The sequence below is a fragment of the Anopheles marshallii genome, chromosome 3, assembly GCF_943734725.1.
Source record: "Anopheles marshallii chromosome 3, idAnoMarsDA_429_01, whole genome shotgun sequence".
NCBI lineage: Eukaryota > Metazoa > Arthropoda > Insecta > Diptera > Culicidae > Anopheles > Anopheles marshallii.
The window spans coordinates 35,013,452-35,026,149 of NC_071327.1; the positions used below are offsets into that span (position 1 = coordinate 35,013,452).

A 12,698-nucleotide genomic window follows, 5' to 3' on the forward strand; every position below is an offset into this window, starting at 1 on the left:
CTTTCCACGGTGTGTAACGTTTGAGGAGAAATGGTAAAAGTTTTCAAACGAAAACTGGTGAAAAAACAAATAGGCGACTGCGTAACCAATCGCTACACTGAAAGTAAAAACAAAACAAAAACACTGAATGAATGAACGTTGACAATGAAAATGCACAAATACGATCGTTTTCGAGTTTCGTGGTTTTCTTCCGATCGTCCCCTGTCCCCAATAATGTGCTGGAACACGGCCACCTGCATGGATTCATGTTCACACATTACACATACACACAAACATGCAATTGTAAATATCGTTTTAATTTAATAGTTGATAGAATGTTTTATATTGAAATAAATATAAAAATCCTCCGAAAAATAATTCTAACGACGGTGTGATGAGTTTCATTATGTGTTTTGTTAAAACAGCAACATTCTATTAAGATGTGTTGTATCGAAAGAAAACATATCCCGATTCTACAATCGCCATCGGCGCATCTTGATCTTCTGTAGGAGTTCTCTATACCGCTAACAGTCCAGCGCCGTCGTTTGCCAATCTAATATTCAAGCCTTTCTGGCGTTCAACAACTGGCAACAACTCCATCACTCGATCCTCGTGTGTGCCTACGATGCATCCTCTGTCTACGCATCAATGATTTTTTTGGTGCCTGGTAGGTCCAAAACAATGTTTTAAAGTCGATTCAACATTCAGCTCGACGAGTTTGTCATTGTAGCGATTCCTCTCTTGTCCAACCACACATATGGCGTCAAAAATCCTTCCGTTCATCTGGCTCTCGAACGCGGTAAGAGGGCTTCTTCAAGGTGTTTAAATAAACTCCATGTTTATTAGGCGTATAATTGTATCCAGAATAGAGAAGAGTCTTCAGACTGTGAAAAAAAAAACAGTTGGCAGCTGGCTTCGCAGCGCGTATCTCAATATCAATACTGTTATCGATACTAATAATTGACCCAAGATAGACATGATAAGGAACATTCCTCCACTTTCAAGCCAAGATCGCCTGAGGTTTACGTGGAGAAAAGCAATAATAATAATAATATGCCACTACTCACCTCGGCTATCACAAGACAGGTACTACTGACATGTAAGTATGTCGTAAAAAAGGAGTGCCTGCGATTCGAGCTCCAGCTCATATCGTATGCTGGAAACCCTCCAAAATAGCTCATGGAGAGCTATTTTCTAATACGAAAAGATCGATCATCAGCTTGCACATAATGATCCGGATGGATACACTGGAACACAAATTTGATGAGTGTTCCAAAGTGTCATCGGCCTGAAACTCCATTGTGCTGCTATTAATCCAAAACATTGACCCTACCAATCCCTCGTGTTCGTATTCCAATCCCTCCACTTACCTTTAGTAATGAATATTAGTAAAAGTAAGCGAATCCTTATCCTTTGTTTGTTTATTAACTACGTCATCAATATTGTAGGAAACAGCAATGCTTTGATTAGTGGAAGAACTTAAATGTGCATTGTATCCTGTTTTCTTGTTACATCCGTTCAATTTTTTTTCCTTTTTTAATTATAAACAAGGATTTTTTTCTTCTTCTTCTTAAAATAAATATTTTTTTAAATATTTTGAATATAAAATACACATTTTGAAAAATATAGTGCACCTTTTCACAGTCATTGCTGATTTTTTGTTCGCGTGTATTAATGAAGCTGAAGTATTCTCGTCGATCTACCTTCATGTCTATCATCCCTCAATGCCATCCCATCCCATAATTCGTTCTACAGAAAATGATTTGTTCGAACAATATTTTGCTGATCTAACTCCATAGTTGTAGACGATCGGTACAGTTCAATATTTATTTAACTCAAAATATTAAAGTCCATATACTGGACTTGCTTTCTTCAGAAATATTTAGCAGTGGTTACACGCACGTGGTCCGCCAACGTTGATAACGATCGCAAGCTGGCATCACTGACAAAGCACGTTTAATTATTGACGTACAGAGGGCGCCAACCCCAAAACAACAGACCTCCCAAAACAACAATAACCCAATCAACTGACAAAGAGAAATTTCCGAAATGTACGAATGATCGTCTAAAAACCTATCAAAGAATAATGGGAAAATGATTCGTCTTCGTTTTTTAATGTATAATTTTTAATTTACTAGTCTTAATCTGTCTTAAATGGCTCAACAATGTGTACAGGCAGTTCCCGAGATACGCGGTTCTTATTCGCAGATTCAGAAATACGAGGTTTTTGGAAATTTGACAGCTGAGTTATTTTATAGTACAAAATCTAAGCAAAACGATGACAAAATTGTCAAAATTACCTTACTTACAATATAAAACATTTCATTTTCATTAAAGGTAATCGATTCTTTCAAAAAGTCGCCTAATTTAATGTGCGTCTTGTAAAGTACGTCCTGTAATTAAGTGTAGAGGAAAAAGTCAACTATCTAACTTTGAAGTACAAACAATTTTACTCCCGGATTCGATTTACGGGAAAATTGGACTTACACGGATTTTTCCCAGGTTAAAGCGGTCCGTTATAATAACGCATCTCGGGTACTGCCTGTTCTTCGTAACTTGGAAACGTCGGAGTAAGTTTTCGATTCGATAATACGACATATAAACGATGTTTTAGTGGAAACTCGAGATACGCGCATACAGGCAGTCTCCGAGATACGCTATTCGAGAAAACCGTGAGAACCGCAAATCTCGGGGACTGCCTGTATATTCTTGTTGCAATTTGTCACTTACAACGATTCAACCCTGTTTGTGCTGCGGTCTGCTTTTGACTGAAGTGACACGTGCGAAAATATTGAGGGCTAGTTTCACGCACTGTCAAACGCGAAGGTAGAAAAGCAAAGCACGTCGCGTCGAGATTATTTTCCTGCAGTTATTCTCTAAATTCTCGCTTCAGTGCCAACAAAGTGAAACAATCGTTGCATCTGATAGAAACCAAACGGTTGAAGACGACAGTTACTCAATAGTTTTTAGTAAAGGAAAACAGTTTAGCTGTAAGTTTACAAACCATCACCCAAACATCGTACTTCAGTGAGTGAGTGGAGAACAGTACGAGTTATCGTCATATGGAAGAAGTGCTCGTGACTCGATACATTTTCTACAAAGCATTATATTACGCACGTAAAATTCATGGGAGATGCATCGATAGCGGATATGCTGTGTGTAGGAAATTCCAAAGCGAGAAGCAATACGATTTGCTGTCGAAGTTCCCCTTGTTTATGTGTAGTTGTGTGCGTGTGAAAGATCGTGTTGCGTGTGTGTGTTCCGTTCCATATCGTATGGATTGTTGAGGGACGAAAAGAAAGCTTTTCCTCGCTGGAAGAAACGAATCACCGCCAATATGAAGCGACTTGTCCACACCGTCCAGTATTATTCCGGAATGTTGATGCTTTTTGTGCTGCTGCTGCCGATTCCGCTGCGGTGTCAAGGAGCGGTAGCGTCAGGCAGCACCATTTTTGTAAATAGCATAGTTTCGACGATAAGCAACGTAAGTGTTAGTGTACCGATAAGTTCCGATAACAACCAAGTGCCTTCGGTGGCGGTGATATCTGCACCCACATCGATATCACCCGTTTCACCGTCGTCGTCGGTGACCGCTTCCGCGCCAAGTTCCGACAGCTCAACTACATCAGCGTCTGCAGGATCTGTAGAATATAGCGTTCAGGACCTGACAAAATCACTAGAAACTACATTTGATCATATCCGAAATGGAGAACTGAGTGTTCCTAATGTCCAGGTAACATTACGACTGTAAATGCGTTAATTGAAGTATGCAGTCATGTAATGTTTATTTTCCCCTATTTGTAGAAACTATACGACAACATGGAAATCATAACAACGACTCACAACGATGCCGAGTTGTTGGAAAAAATCGCTGTCAGGCTAACTCGGAAGCTCAATCAGACAATATCGGTGATCGAACAACTGCGTCGATTCATCCAACTCACTGGCAGCAGCTATGGTGCAAAGTACAACACACTCATCAATCCCTGTCCCTACAGCGAACTCATAAATCCATGGGAAGATGAAGCGCCGTTCGATTTACAAAGCTTCATTCAGAGCACGAAACTATCAAACGTTTCGCTGAGCAGACCGTATTCCCCGTCCGGTGATGTTTTGGTCAATACCAACGGTTCCAACAACAGCGTCGCCACCAGCGGTTTCCTAGATTTCAGTGCCTTTCCAACGAATGCGGATTCCGATCGGCCAAGAATACGCATTACCGATCAAACTATCGATGATAACAATGCCAACCTGCAGCAGCTGTTTACAGAGCACAGCGCTCAAATGGATGAGAATTATCTGAGCTACCGGCAGCAGTTCTACCTTTCTTCGCTTGATCATGCAAGCGCTTACAAATGCCACTACTACCCAAGGGACGGCCGACTTAAAGCACTGTTCCTATCGGCCGTTCGAAACAAACATGTGCTGATTTTGCTGGACGTCGGAAACACAATCACATACGACCAGCTCGAGGTAGCCAAAGCCATCAGCAAGTTCGTGCTGTATCTGCTCAACGAAAACGATCGTGTTTCGATCGTGGCGATCGGACAGCGCGTCATTAGTTCGGACGAACTCCTCGACTGCCGTAAACCGAATCGATTCGTACGCGCAACAATGGACGAAAAGGATCGATTGGTGGATTTTATTGAGTCTCTCAACCGAACGAAACAGGCGACAGATCATTCGGCTGGCTTCCAATATGCGTTTGATGCATTCTCCGACATTTATCGGACGCACGACGACGAAGTTCCAGTAGTTTTCCTGTATCTCGGTCGGGCACTGTTACCACCGGGCTCATCTGCACCAATAACCATCCTGCAAACAATCCATGAAGGTCAGACACGACTGCCCTATCCGGTCATTATCAACAGTTGCTTAATATTGCTGGACGAGCGTGAAGTCGCACACGAGAAGCAGCTTATTGCGGACATCAGCACACAGAACTACGCACGGTACAATCTCTCCCAGGTCATCTATCCCGCCGGGAAGATGGTAATGATATCGAAACATTCATTCGACGCCCAGCGTTTCATCGTGGCTTTAATGGAACCGTTTTTAAGCGCGAGTCGCTTCATTGAGGAACATCTGCGTATACACTTACCGTACTACGATCCATCGCTGCACGATACCGTAGTTACCGTTAGTTACCCTGCTGGGGTTCACGGTCTTGTGGGAGTTGATCTTTATTTGAGCGATCTGGCGGAACATGTAGCATACTATCGACAGCAGGATGATTCGTATGCATTTCTGATCGATCTGCAGGGCAACACGATTATGCATCCATCCTTTCCGAGGCCACTGTCAGCTCGGGGAAGCTTTTATATAACCAACATAACGCGCCTCGAACGAGAACATTTCGCCCCGGCATATAAGCGGATGTTAGCCGATCCGGAGGGTAACTTGCGCATCAATCACTACGGCACGAACCGTACCACCATGTACTATTGGAAACGTGTATATTCTTACATCGTGTGCATTGTACGAAAGCTTGGTGTAGATTCCGACAACTCGTTAAATGTGGATGAAGCGCACACTTCTCATACTCCGGTGCAGTATCTGCATCCATTGACGGGAAGCAGCGATGGGCGCAATAGTGTCGAATACAATTTCATCGCTGCCAGCAGTATCACGACGAGGAATCTTCTCTCGACATTGCTTTATCACCGTATTGATATTTTTCCGCCTCAACTGCAACGACCGCCAGTGGATCTGCTGCAATCGGGCGGAGATGGAACGCTGTGTCGATTGGTGAAACAATTAGCCATTGTTGACGCCAGCACACTCTATCTGAGTTCCTCTTCGTTCCAGTCCCCATTTACACATATTCGCAACAACCGGGACAGCACTGGTGAGGAAGTTAACGTACGTACTATACAAAACATTATGGCCTACCTGAAGGACACGTACGGCAAGCTACTGTTTGCCAACCCAGGTCTGCAGTCTGATGTACGTAGTGATGTTTTGGCACTTTTGCAAATACTGTACGATTACCAAGTCCGACACGCTCAAAGCAATCTTAGCCGGTACATCGTCAGACGTTATGCCGCTACCGTTAACGGTGTGCTGCAGATGTTCCCCGGTGGTTTGCTCGATACTGACCTAGAACCAACGAAGCGGCCATGGTTCGTAAAGGCAATGGAATATCCGGGCCGGTTGGTGTTTACCCAACCCTATCTCGATGCCGGTGGTGCTGGATATGTGGTGAGTGTCGCTTATGCGATATCGGAAGGGCGAACTAGTACAGCGACCAGTAACACCGCACATCACAAAGCAATCGCCGTTGTCGCAATGGACTTTACGCAAACGTTCTTTTACAAGTTATTGCTTGATTCGGCATCTGTTTGTAGTATGGAGAATATAAAATGCTTCCTTATGGATGATCGTGGCTACCTGGTAGCACATCCGATGCTTGCTGAAGCACCGCTACGATCTGGAAACACCCGCCGTCCAGTTGAACACATAACGCACAAGGAGTCACAGGTCGCCAACGACATTCTCAATCACAAACAGCTCGTCACGAAGAAAATGTGCTACAACTATGTTAATCGAACGGTGCAGCGGTTCTATCAATTTAACATGAGTCTGTCCGCAGAGGACGTCATCACCAATCTGATGTATGGGGAGAAAACAAAGTACCAGATCGCGCTGATTCCCAGTACGAATCTTTTCCTCGGTATTGTGAACTCCACCAACGATGGAGGAGCATTTTGTCCTTGCAGTACGGTAAGTTATATCGTTATATTATATTGTTCTGTATGTTTAATCTTCTGTGTACGCTTATAGGTTGGTAACTCATGTCTTAACTGCAACCGGATGGAACAGACTGAGTGCGAATGTCCGTGTGAGTGCCCTCTAGACTATGGCGTTTCAGAACTTGAAGGAAGCTGTGCAACTCAGCCCAAAAGAACTAAATCTGCTGGTAGTTTCCCGGTACCACTTTGCTCTCCATTGCCCGAGGAGTTAATATCGATGAGTGCCATCAATTTCGAAGCAGACTATGAGTTGAAGAGTTGTACAAACATAAATTGCGAGGACTACACGACGCAAAACGAGTGTATGGGTAGGTGGAGCATAGTAAATATTATTTTCTGTGATGATTTGATAATTCACTATTGTTTTCTTTATTCTTAATATTGAACAGGTTTGGTCGGCTGTGAATGGTGTCAGGTTGATGTCGATGGTGAAAATCGACTCAATACCCCATTTTGTACCGCCCAGCTAGCCTGCTTTAATGGAATATTTGGAGCACCCACACCGTACGGTGATGCAGCATACACCGGTAACAACATGGAGTCAATTTTGCCACCCGCCTACAGCTCGATCGGTCCTGTTGCTGGTGCTATTCTTGCACTTTGCCTTGTGGTTGGTTTTGCGATGTATTGCTTCCGGCAGAATGCTGACCAAAGTGGAGCTTCCGAGCATTTGTATGATGATCTCGTCGCAGATCACTGCCACGGTTTGCCGTTATCGCGATTCGATTTGGATGACGGTAGCCCGTCCGATGATTGTGACATTAGTCGTACGAATGCGAAGCAAAATTTGCTACTAAACGGGCAGCAAAACGCGAATTACATGATTATTCCAAATGTAGCCTCACCGTATCAGATGTCGTCTGACTATCGTCGCCCGAACGGTGGTGGTGGTGGTGGTTCGTCCGACCATGGCTACTCTACCATGACGCACCATGAAGAATCGGAGCATCTGTGCTTGTCCAATGTGGATCCGCAGGGGATTCCGTCCGGTAGTGGTGGACACGGTACCGGTGTTGGTAACAAACGACTCTCAATGTCGGACAGCGCATCCATCAGCACATCCGTTTCGAGCCCGTACAGCAACCACACGGGTGGTCCCGGAAGCTCCTTTATGTCGAAGCCGCCGATGCTTCATGAGTCGAAAATGAACGGAACGACGCTCGATCGTTTTGGGGACCCGGCCATGCAAACCTTGCTTCCCTCGCCTACATCCATTTCTAGAACGGGTATACTGGGAACTACGGTTCTACCGCCGGGATCACCCGTCTCGACCACAACCAGTGGTCATCACATCCTCGTCCCTGTAACCGTCCATCGGAATATGGAAGTGTCCTAAAAGGAAGGTGTGTAGCTCAAATAGGAAGGAAGGTACCTTTTGTAACCTTCGATTTAACCGCAACCGCAGGATAAAGATTTCCCCATCCTTCCATTGCGCCGGATGATGGTTCATGTATAGTTTGTTGGCATTCCTCTCACCATGTTTTAAAATGGTATCATTTTGCTTTAGAACACTGCTCGAGCTATAGGTGACAACCAGTGGTAATTTTATCAACGGTTCGTCAATAATACAAACTGGAAGTTTTAGTTCCGTTTGTAGTTTCTTCAAAACATAATCATATCGTTGCTTAAAGGAACAGATTTACTTCCTTGCATCAATACTAACTCTTAACATCGTTTTAAATCGAGACTGAGATTACTTTGAATGGAAGTTCCGGGAGATGGAATTGTGCCGAAATATAATAGCTGCCAACAAAAAGTTGAACTCTGCAGGAGTGGGAGCGATTTTTGCTCCCCCACCGAAGAGAGACGCTTGCCTTTATACTATATGTTTTATTATTGTTTAAGCTAGGCTTAAGAAAATAGATCAAATGAAGAATAACAGACGTGTAAAACGAATATCAAACTAGTAACTAGCACCAGTTATATGATCAGGATAAACTGTACACCCGTAAAGCATTTATTGCTTACCACTGACTAATGTAACAAATGGCGCTCCGTGCGTGTGTAAGAGATTGTTTAACACAACTATAGGCTGCTAAATAGTGTACCATAAATTGTAACGATTCACATTACATATCCTCTCCCAGTTTCACCAGTGTTCTTGTTGGAACCAACTTAACTTTGTCGAACTGAACAAACTGGACAATATACGGATTGATCGTTCAATTAACGTTAACTGTACTAAGCTAATTGTACGAGATCATCGATCGTGATCTCTCTGCCAACTATGTACCCATGTGCTTCCTTTTTTGATGTGCAGCTTTGTAGGTTTAATTAATTTGCATTGTACAAATGTGGATCATGTTTTCTGATTCGGTTTTCTGTATACGTATACTGCAGGGAACGCGAACACATATACCTCTAGGTAATCGGATAGACCGCTACAGCGTGGTGCGGAAGAGATTTGGTAAAATGTATGGAACGTTTTTTTATGGCTGATGTTGAGTCGAAAGCGAAGAAATGGAAAATATTACGCGACATCCTAAATAAACCTATTTAACAGATTTCATTAAATTAGCCTACCTTTTTATGGTTTCAAATGTCTTGTCCGAAAATAATCTTTCATATGTAATTGTTGTAACTTCTGCAATATATTTCACACAGTTTGTGCAAGATTTTAGCCAGATGGTCGGCGATTTAGATGCAGATTTTTTTGAGCATAGTTTTTATTTACCGTTTGTTATTGTTTATGTTTCGAACGAGCTGTCATAATTTGCGTTGGTAGTGGTGCAATGTCTTGTTGATACCGCTAGGGCGATTACATGTTGAGCTCACAGTGAGTCCACAGTCCGTCTTGTTTCGTGCGTGTATTTACTCTTTTACAAAGCATATTCAGCCACAAGTTTCATTATTTCTCACCCATCATGGCCACCAAGAACATCTTTTCTAAGCATCTACCCAATGTGAAGCTGGCAACTCGCTTCGATGCGGATGGAAATGAGATTCAGGTAAGGTGGTGGACCAGAAGTGCCTGTTTTAAATTGCGTTTTGATAACGCAACTCTTCTACCAAAACCTATTTTACAGGTTGAAAAGCGTGAAGATGAAGAGCAGAAACGAAAGGAGCAGGAAATCATTGATACGCTCGTTGGTGCCGGCTACTATCGGGCGCACATACAGGGTCTTTCATCCTTCGACAAGATAGTGGGCGGTATGACCTGGTGTATCGAGGCCTGTGACTATGACGTCAATGTGGATCTTTTATTCCACGAGAATCTTACCATCGGCCAGAAGATGTAAGTATCGCTGGCAACATTTTCCATTATGCACGTATCCTTATAAACTCTGGGCGCTCTCTCCCCGTTTGCAGTGCCTTGACGGAAAAAATTGTCGGCGTGCTACCTCGAATGAAGTGTCCCTTCCTGATTGAACCGCATCAAATACAGGGCTTGGATTTCATCAACATCTTTCCCGTCGTGCAATGGTTGGTCAAACGTTCGGTGGAAAATCGAAGCAAAAAGGCAGACACGTTGCGAAAGCTGGCTGCCACTCAGTTTCAGAACAATTTCACTCTTGAATCGGACCACGACTTGCAACGATTGCGCCTCAAACAGTTGGCCAATCTGCAGGCAATCGAATCGAAGTATCTTCCTAAGCGACAGTTCAAGCAACGTAAAGCAGCCGGTGGAGGATGGATACCTGTGCGTCCTAAAGATGCTACGGATCTGGAGGAAATGCCCGATGGGGGTCGAACGATCGATGATGAAAGTGATGCTGGTGCGGAGGAAGAGATCGAGGATGAGGAAGACGTATCAGTAACTACCGAAAAGGAGGTATGCATTTATTTGTATTCGATGTATTTTAAATTTGTTTCTTGCTTGGTTTGCATTTTCTTATTCACCTTGTTTACGTTTTGTTCTTTTTTTACACATTTTTTTTAGCTTAATTTTGATATATTATTTAAAAATATCGCAAAAGAGGTAAAAGTCTTTTTTCGGTGTAAAGCTTAACGATTACCAATGAAATAACTGGTGGTAATGTTCTTCCCGTTTTAGCACAACATTCCCATCGACCTTACGGATGCAGACCAGCTAAATCTGGCGAAAAAATACGACGATATTAAACAGAAACTTTCATCCGATGTGGTCGACAACGTATCTGACCGAAATCGTATTAAATCTCAACTTGCCCTCAAACTGGCGCTAGAGAAAAAACTTGGACTGGCATTAGATGAATGCGATCAGCTACGAACGGCCGTGCTCGAGGAGGAACGGCAACTACAGGAAGCGAGCGATCGTAAAGAAATCCTCGAGGAGGAAATAAGAAATCTCGACAATCTCGAAATTACTGAAAATAATCAAAAGTTTGTTGTGGAATCTGCAGTTTATGTGTAATTTCCTAACCCGATATTTTGTTTCTTACTTGCAGAATACTTGACCACGTGAAAGAGTTAGTTTTAAAGAATGAGCGCATGAAAAAACAGGAGATCCAGTTCAAAGAAAACTGTAAGAAAGAATTGGCAGAACTGCAACAAAAGATAGAGTAACTATCGCAACATTGTCGCTTTACTGAGCTATATCCTAATCGTTGTATATCCTGTATTTTAGGAAATCGGAAAAATCCACCCCGGATGATGATATGGTCGAGCTTCAGCGACAATTGGACATGGAACTGGAACGTCTGAAATCGTTGCGTTTGCAACTGGCAAAGAAAAACCGCTCGTACGTGGCTATCAAACGTCAGCTGGACACTGTGCCGGATCGTACGGAATTGGCTCAATATCAGAGAAGGTTTCTTGAGCTATATAATCAAGGTAAGAGTTTAGTTGTTGGCCAACGTACGTATTTGAATAACGATTAACTTGTCCACAGTAAGTGCAAAGCATCGAGAGACAAAGCAATTTTACACGCTATACAACACCCTGGACGACACTAAGCTGTATCTAGAGAAGGAAATGTCGTTGCTGAACTCCATCTACGACAACTATGCAAATGCCATGCAGACTCCGCACTCGCGCGAACAATTTGTGCAACAATTTGAAACCATCGTTGAAGGGATTCGTGCAACGAAGACAAAGCTGAAGAAAAAATGTGACGACGAGAAAGCCAAGCGCGATGGGCTTAACGCTCAGCTGCTTTGTCTAATGGAACAGCAGCGCAAGTATGCTGCCACAGTCAAACAGCTCACGATGGAATGCCAACGAAACGAAACTCTGATGCAGCATTTGAAGGTGGTTAAGGTAGCGCATTCCACCACCCATCAGTAAATGAAGAAATCGAAGAACGAAATAGTTGCGTTGTTCCATATTTTAACCGGCTAAGGATGAAGAATTGAAAATATATTCAAACTGCTTCGTGAATAACCGAACCGAACCGAATCGACTAGTGGTGTTTTTATTTAACCTTTTTTAGATGAGTCTGTATTATCCGGGGGTTGTAGCACTTCGCGTAAACTTTGCATTTTGATCTCTCGCTCCACGTAATAGTTCAAGTCGCGTAGCGGGTGATAGTAATTGTGAACCACTTGTGATCCAACAAACATGGATAGTAAGGATGCCGCCATGAAAGTCAGATACTGTCGCATAGGTACACCGGCCGGCATGATTTCCCTTGAATTACGCTTATCACTTATTTCACCTTCCCTTTGGCAATCAATCGGTTAGTCCCTCTTCTGTGGAATCGGTTCTAGCTGATGCAGACGAAGTTTTTCTTCCACAATTTCTTTCGCCTGCCGTTTTTTGAAGGTATTATCTGCAAACAAAGAATAGATGAGTATCAAATGGAAATCACATCTCCACCTAATAAACGCTTACAGAAATTAGTTTCTCCTACACGCCAATGGATCATCGAAAATTCCAATGCAGCTCCAAGTGCGAAGAAGATAGGCAAAAACCGATAGATGCCAAACGTTCGCTTACCGGGCCATCGATCCAAGATCTGTTGTAGTGTATTGCTCTTTCCAATAATCATTTAATTTAACTGGGATAGATCGAGAACGTCGATCTAAATTTAAGTAAAAATGAAAACAT

General features: G+C 43.0%; 4 protein-coding genes across 4 annotated transcripts; 2 read left to right on the plus strand and 2 right to left on the minus strand.

Annotated features, from left to right (window-relative positions):
* Positions 1–3,316: 3,316 nt before the first annotated feature.
* On the plus strand, positions 3,317–8,067 carry LOC128714484 (VWFA and cache domain-containing protein CG16868). The gene is made up of 4 exons (XM_053809358.1): positions 3,317–3,712; positions 3,784–6,702; positions 6,763–7,039; positions 7,121–8,067. Exons 1-4 carry the CDS (start codon positions 3,317–3,319, stop codon positions 8,065–8,067), a joined length of 4,539 nt encoding a protein of 1,512 aa, XP_053665333.1.
* Positions 8,068–9,595: 1,528 nt separating this feature from the next.
* LOC128714369 (coiled-coil domain-containing protein 93) lies at positions 9,596–11,936 on the plus strand. Its single transcript, XM_053809242.1, has 8 exons — positions 9,596–9,679; positions 9,758–9,966; positions 10,041–10,503; positions 10,612–10,650; positions 10,726–11,033; positions 11,099–11,212; positions 11,278–11,483; positions 11,542–11,936. The coding sequence occupies exons 1-8, from the start codon at positions 9,596–9,598 to the stop codon at positions 11,934–11,936; spliced, it is 1,818 nt and encodes a 605-aa protein (XP_053665217.1).
* Positions 11,937–12,067: 131 nt separating this feature from the next.
* On the minus strand, positions 12,068–12,271 carry LOC128714931 (protein BRAWNIN). Its single transcript, XM_053809813.1, has one exon. It carries the CDS (start codon positions 12,269–12,271, stop codon positions 12,068–12,070), a length of 204 nt encoding a protein of 67 aa, XP_053665788.1.
* Positions 12,272–12,328: 57 nt separating this feature from the next.
* On the minus strand, positions 12,329–12,639 carry LOC128712534 (small integral membrane protein 4). Its single transcript, XM_053807427.1, has 2 exons — positions 12,483–12,639; positions 12,329–12,420 (listed from the first exon to the last, which is right to left on the minus strand). The coding sequence occupies exons 1-2, from the start codon at positions 12,637–12,639 to the stop codon at positions 12,329–12,331; spliced, it is 249 nt and encodes an 82-aa protein (XP_053663402.1).
* Positions 12,640–12,698: the final 59 nt, after the last annotated feature.

Bases quoted from the DNA above. Each gene is read 5' to 3' on its own strand.
- LOC128714931 (XM_053809813.1), bottom strand. From the start codon at position 12,271: ATGCCGGCCGGTGTACCTATGCGACAGTATCTGACTTTCATGGCGGCA.
- LOC128714484 (XM_053809358.1), top strand. From the start codon at position 3,317: ATGAAGCGACTTGTCCACACCGTCCAGTATTATTCCGGAATGTTGATG. The intron at 3,713-3,783 runs GTAACATTACGA...CCCTATTTGTAG, and splicing joins TGAGTGTTCCTAATGTCCAG to AAACTATACGACAACATGGA. The intron at 7,040-7,120 runs GTAGGTGGAGCA...AATATTGAACAG, and splicing joins GACGCAAAACGAGTGTATGG to GTTTGGTCGGCTGTGAATGG.
- LOC128714369 (XM_053809242.1), top strand. From the start codon at position 9,596: ATGGCCACCAAGAACATCTTTTCTAAGCATCTACCCAATGTGAAGCTG. The intron at 10,504-10,611 runs GTATGCATTTAT...CATTTTTTTTAG, and splicing joins CAGTAACTACCGAAAAGGAG to CTTAATTTTGATATATTATT. The intron at 11,034-11,098 runs GTTTGTTGTGGA...TCTTACTTGCAG, and splicing joins ATTACTGAAAATAATCAAAA to AATACTTGACCACGTGAAAG.
- LOC128712534 (XM_053807427.1), bottom strand. From the start codon at position 12,639: ATGATTATTGGAAAGAGCAATACACTACAACAGATCTTGGATCGATGG. The intron at 12,421-12,482 runs GTAAGCGTTTAT...CTTTGTTTGCAG, and splicing joins TGTAGGAGAAACTAATTTCT to ATAATACCTTCAAAAAACGG.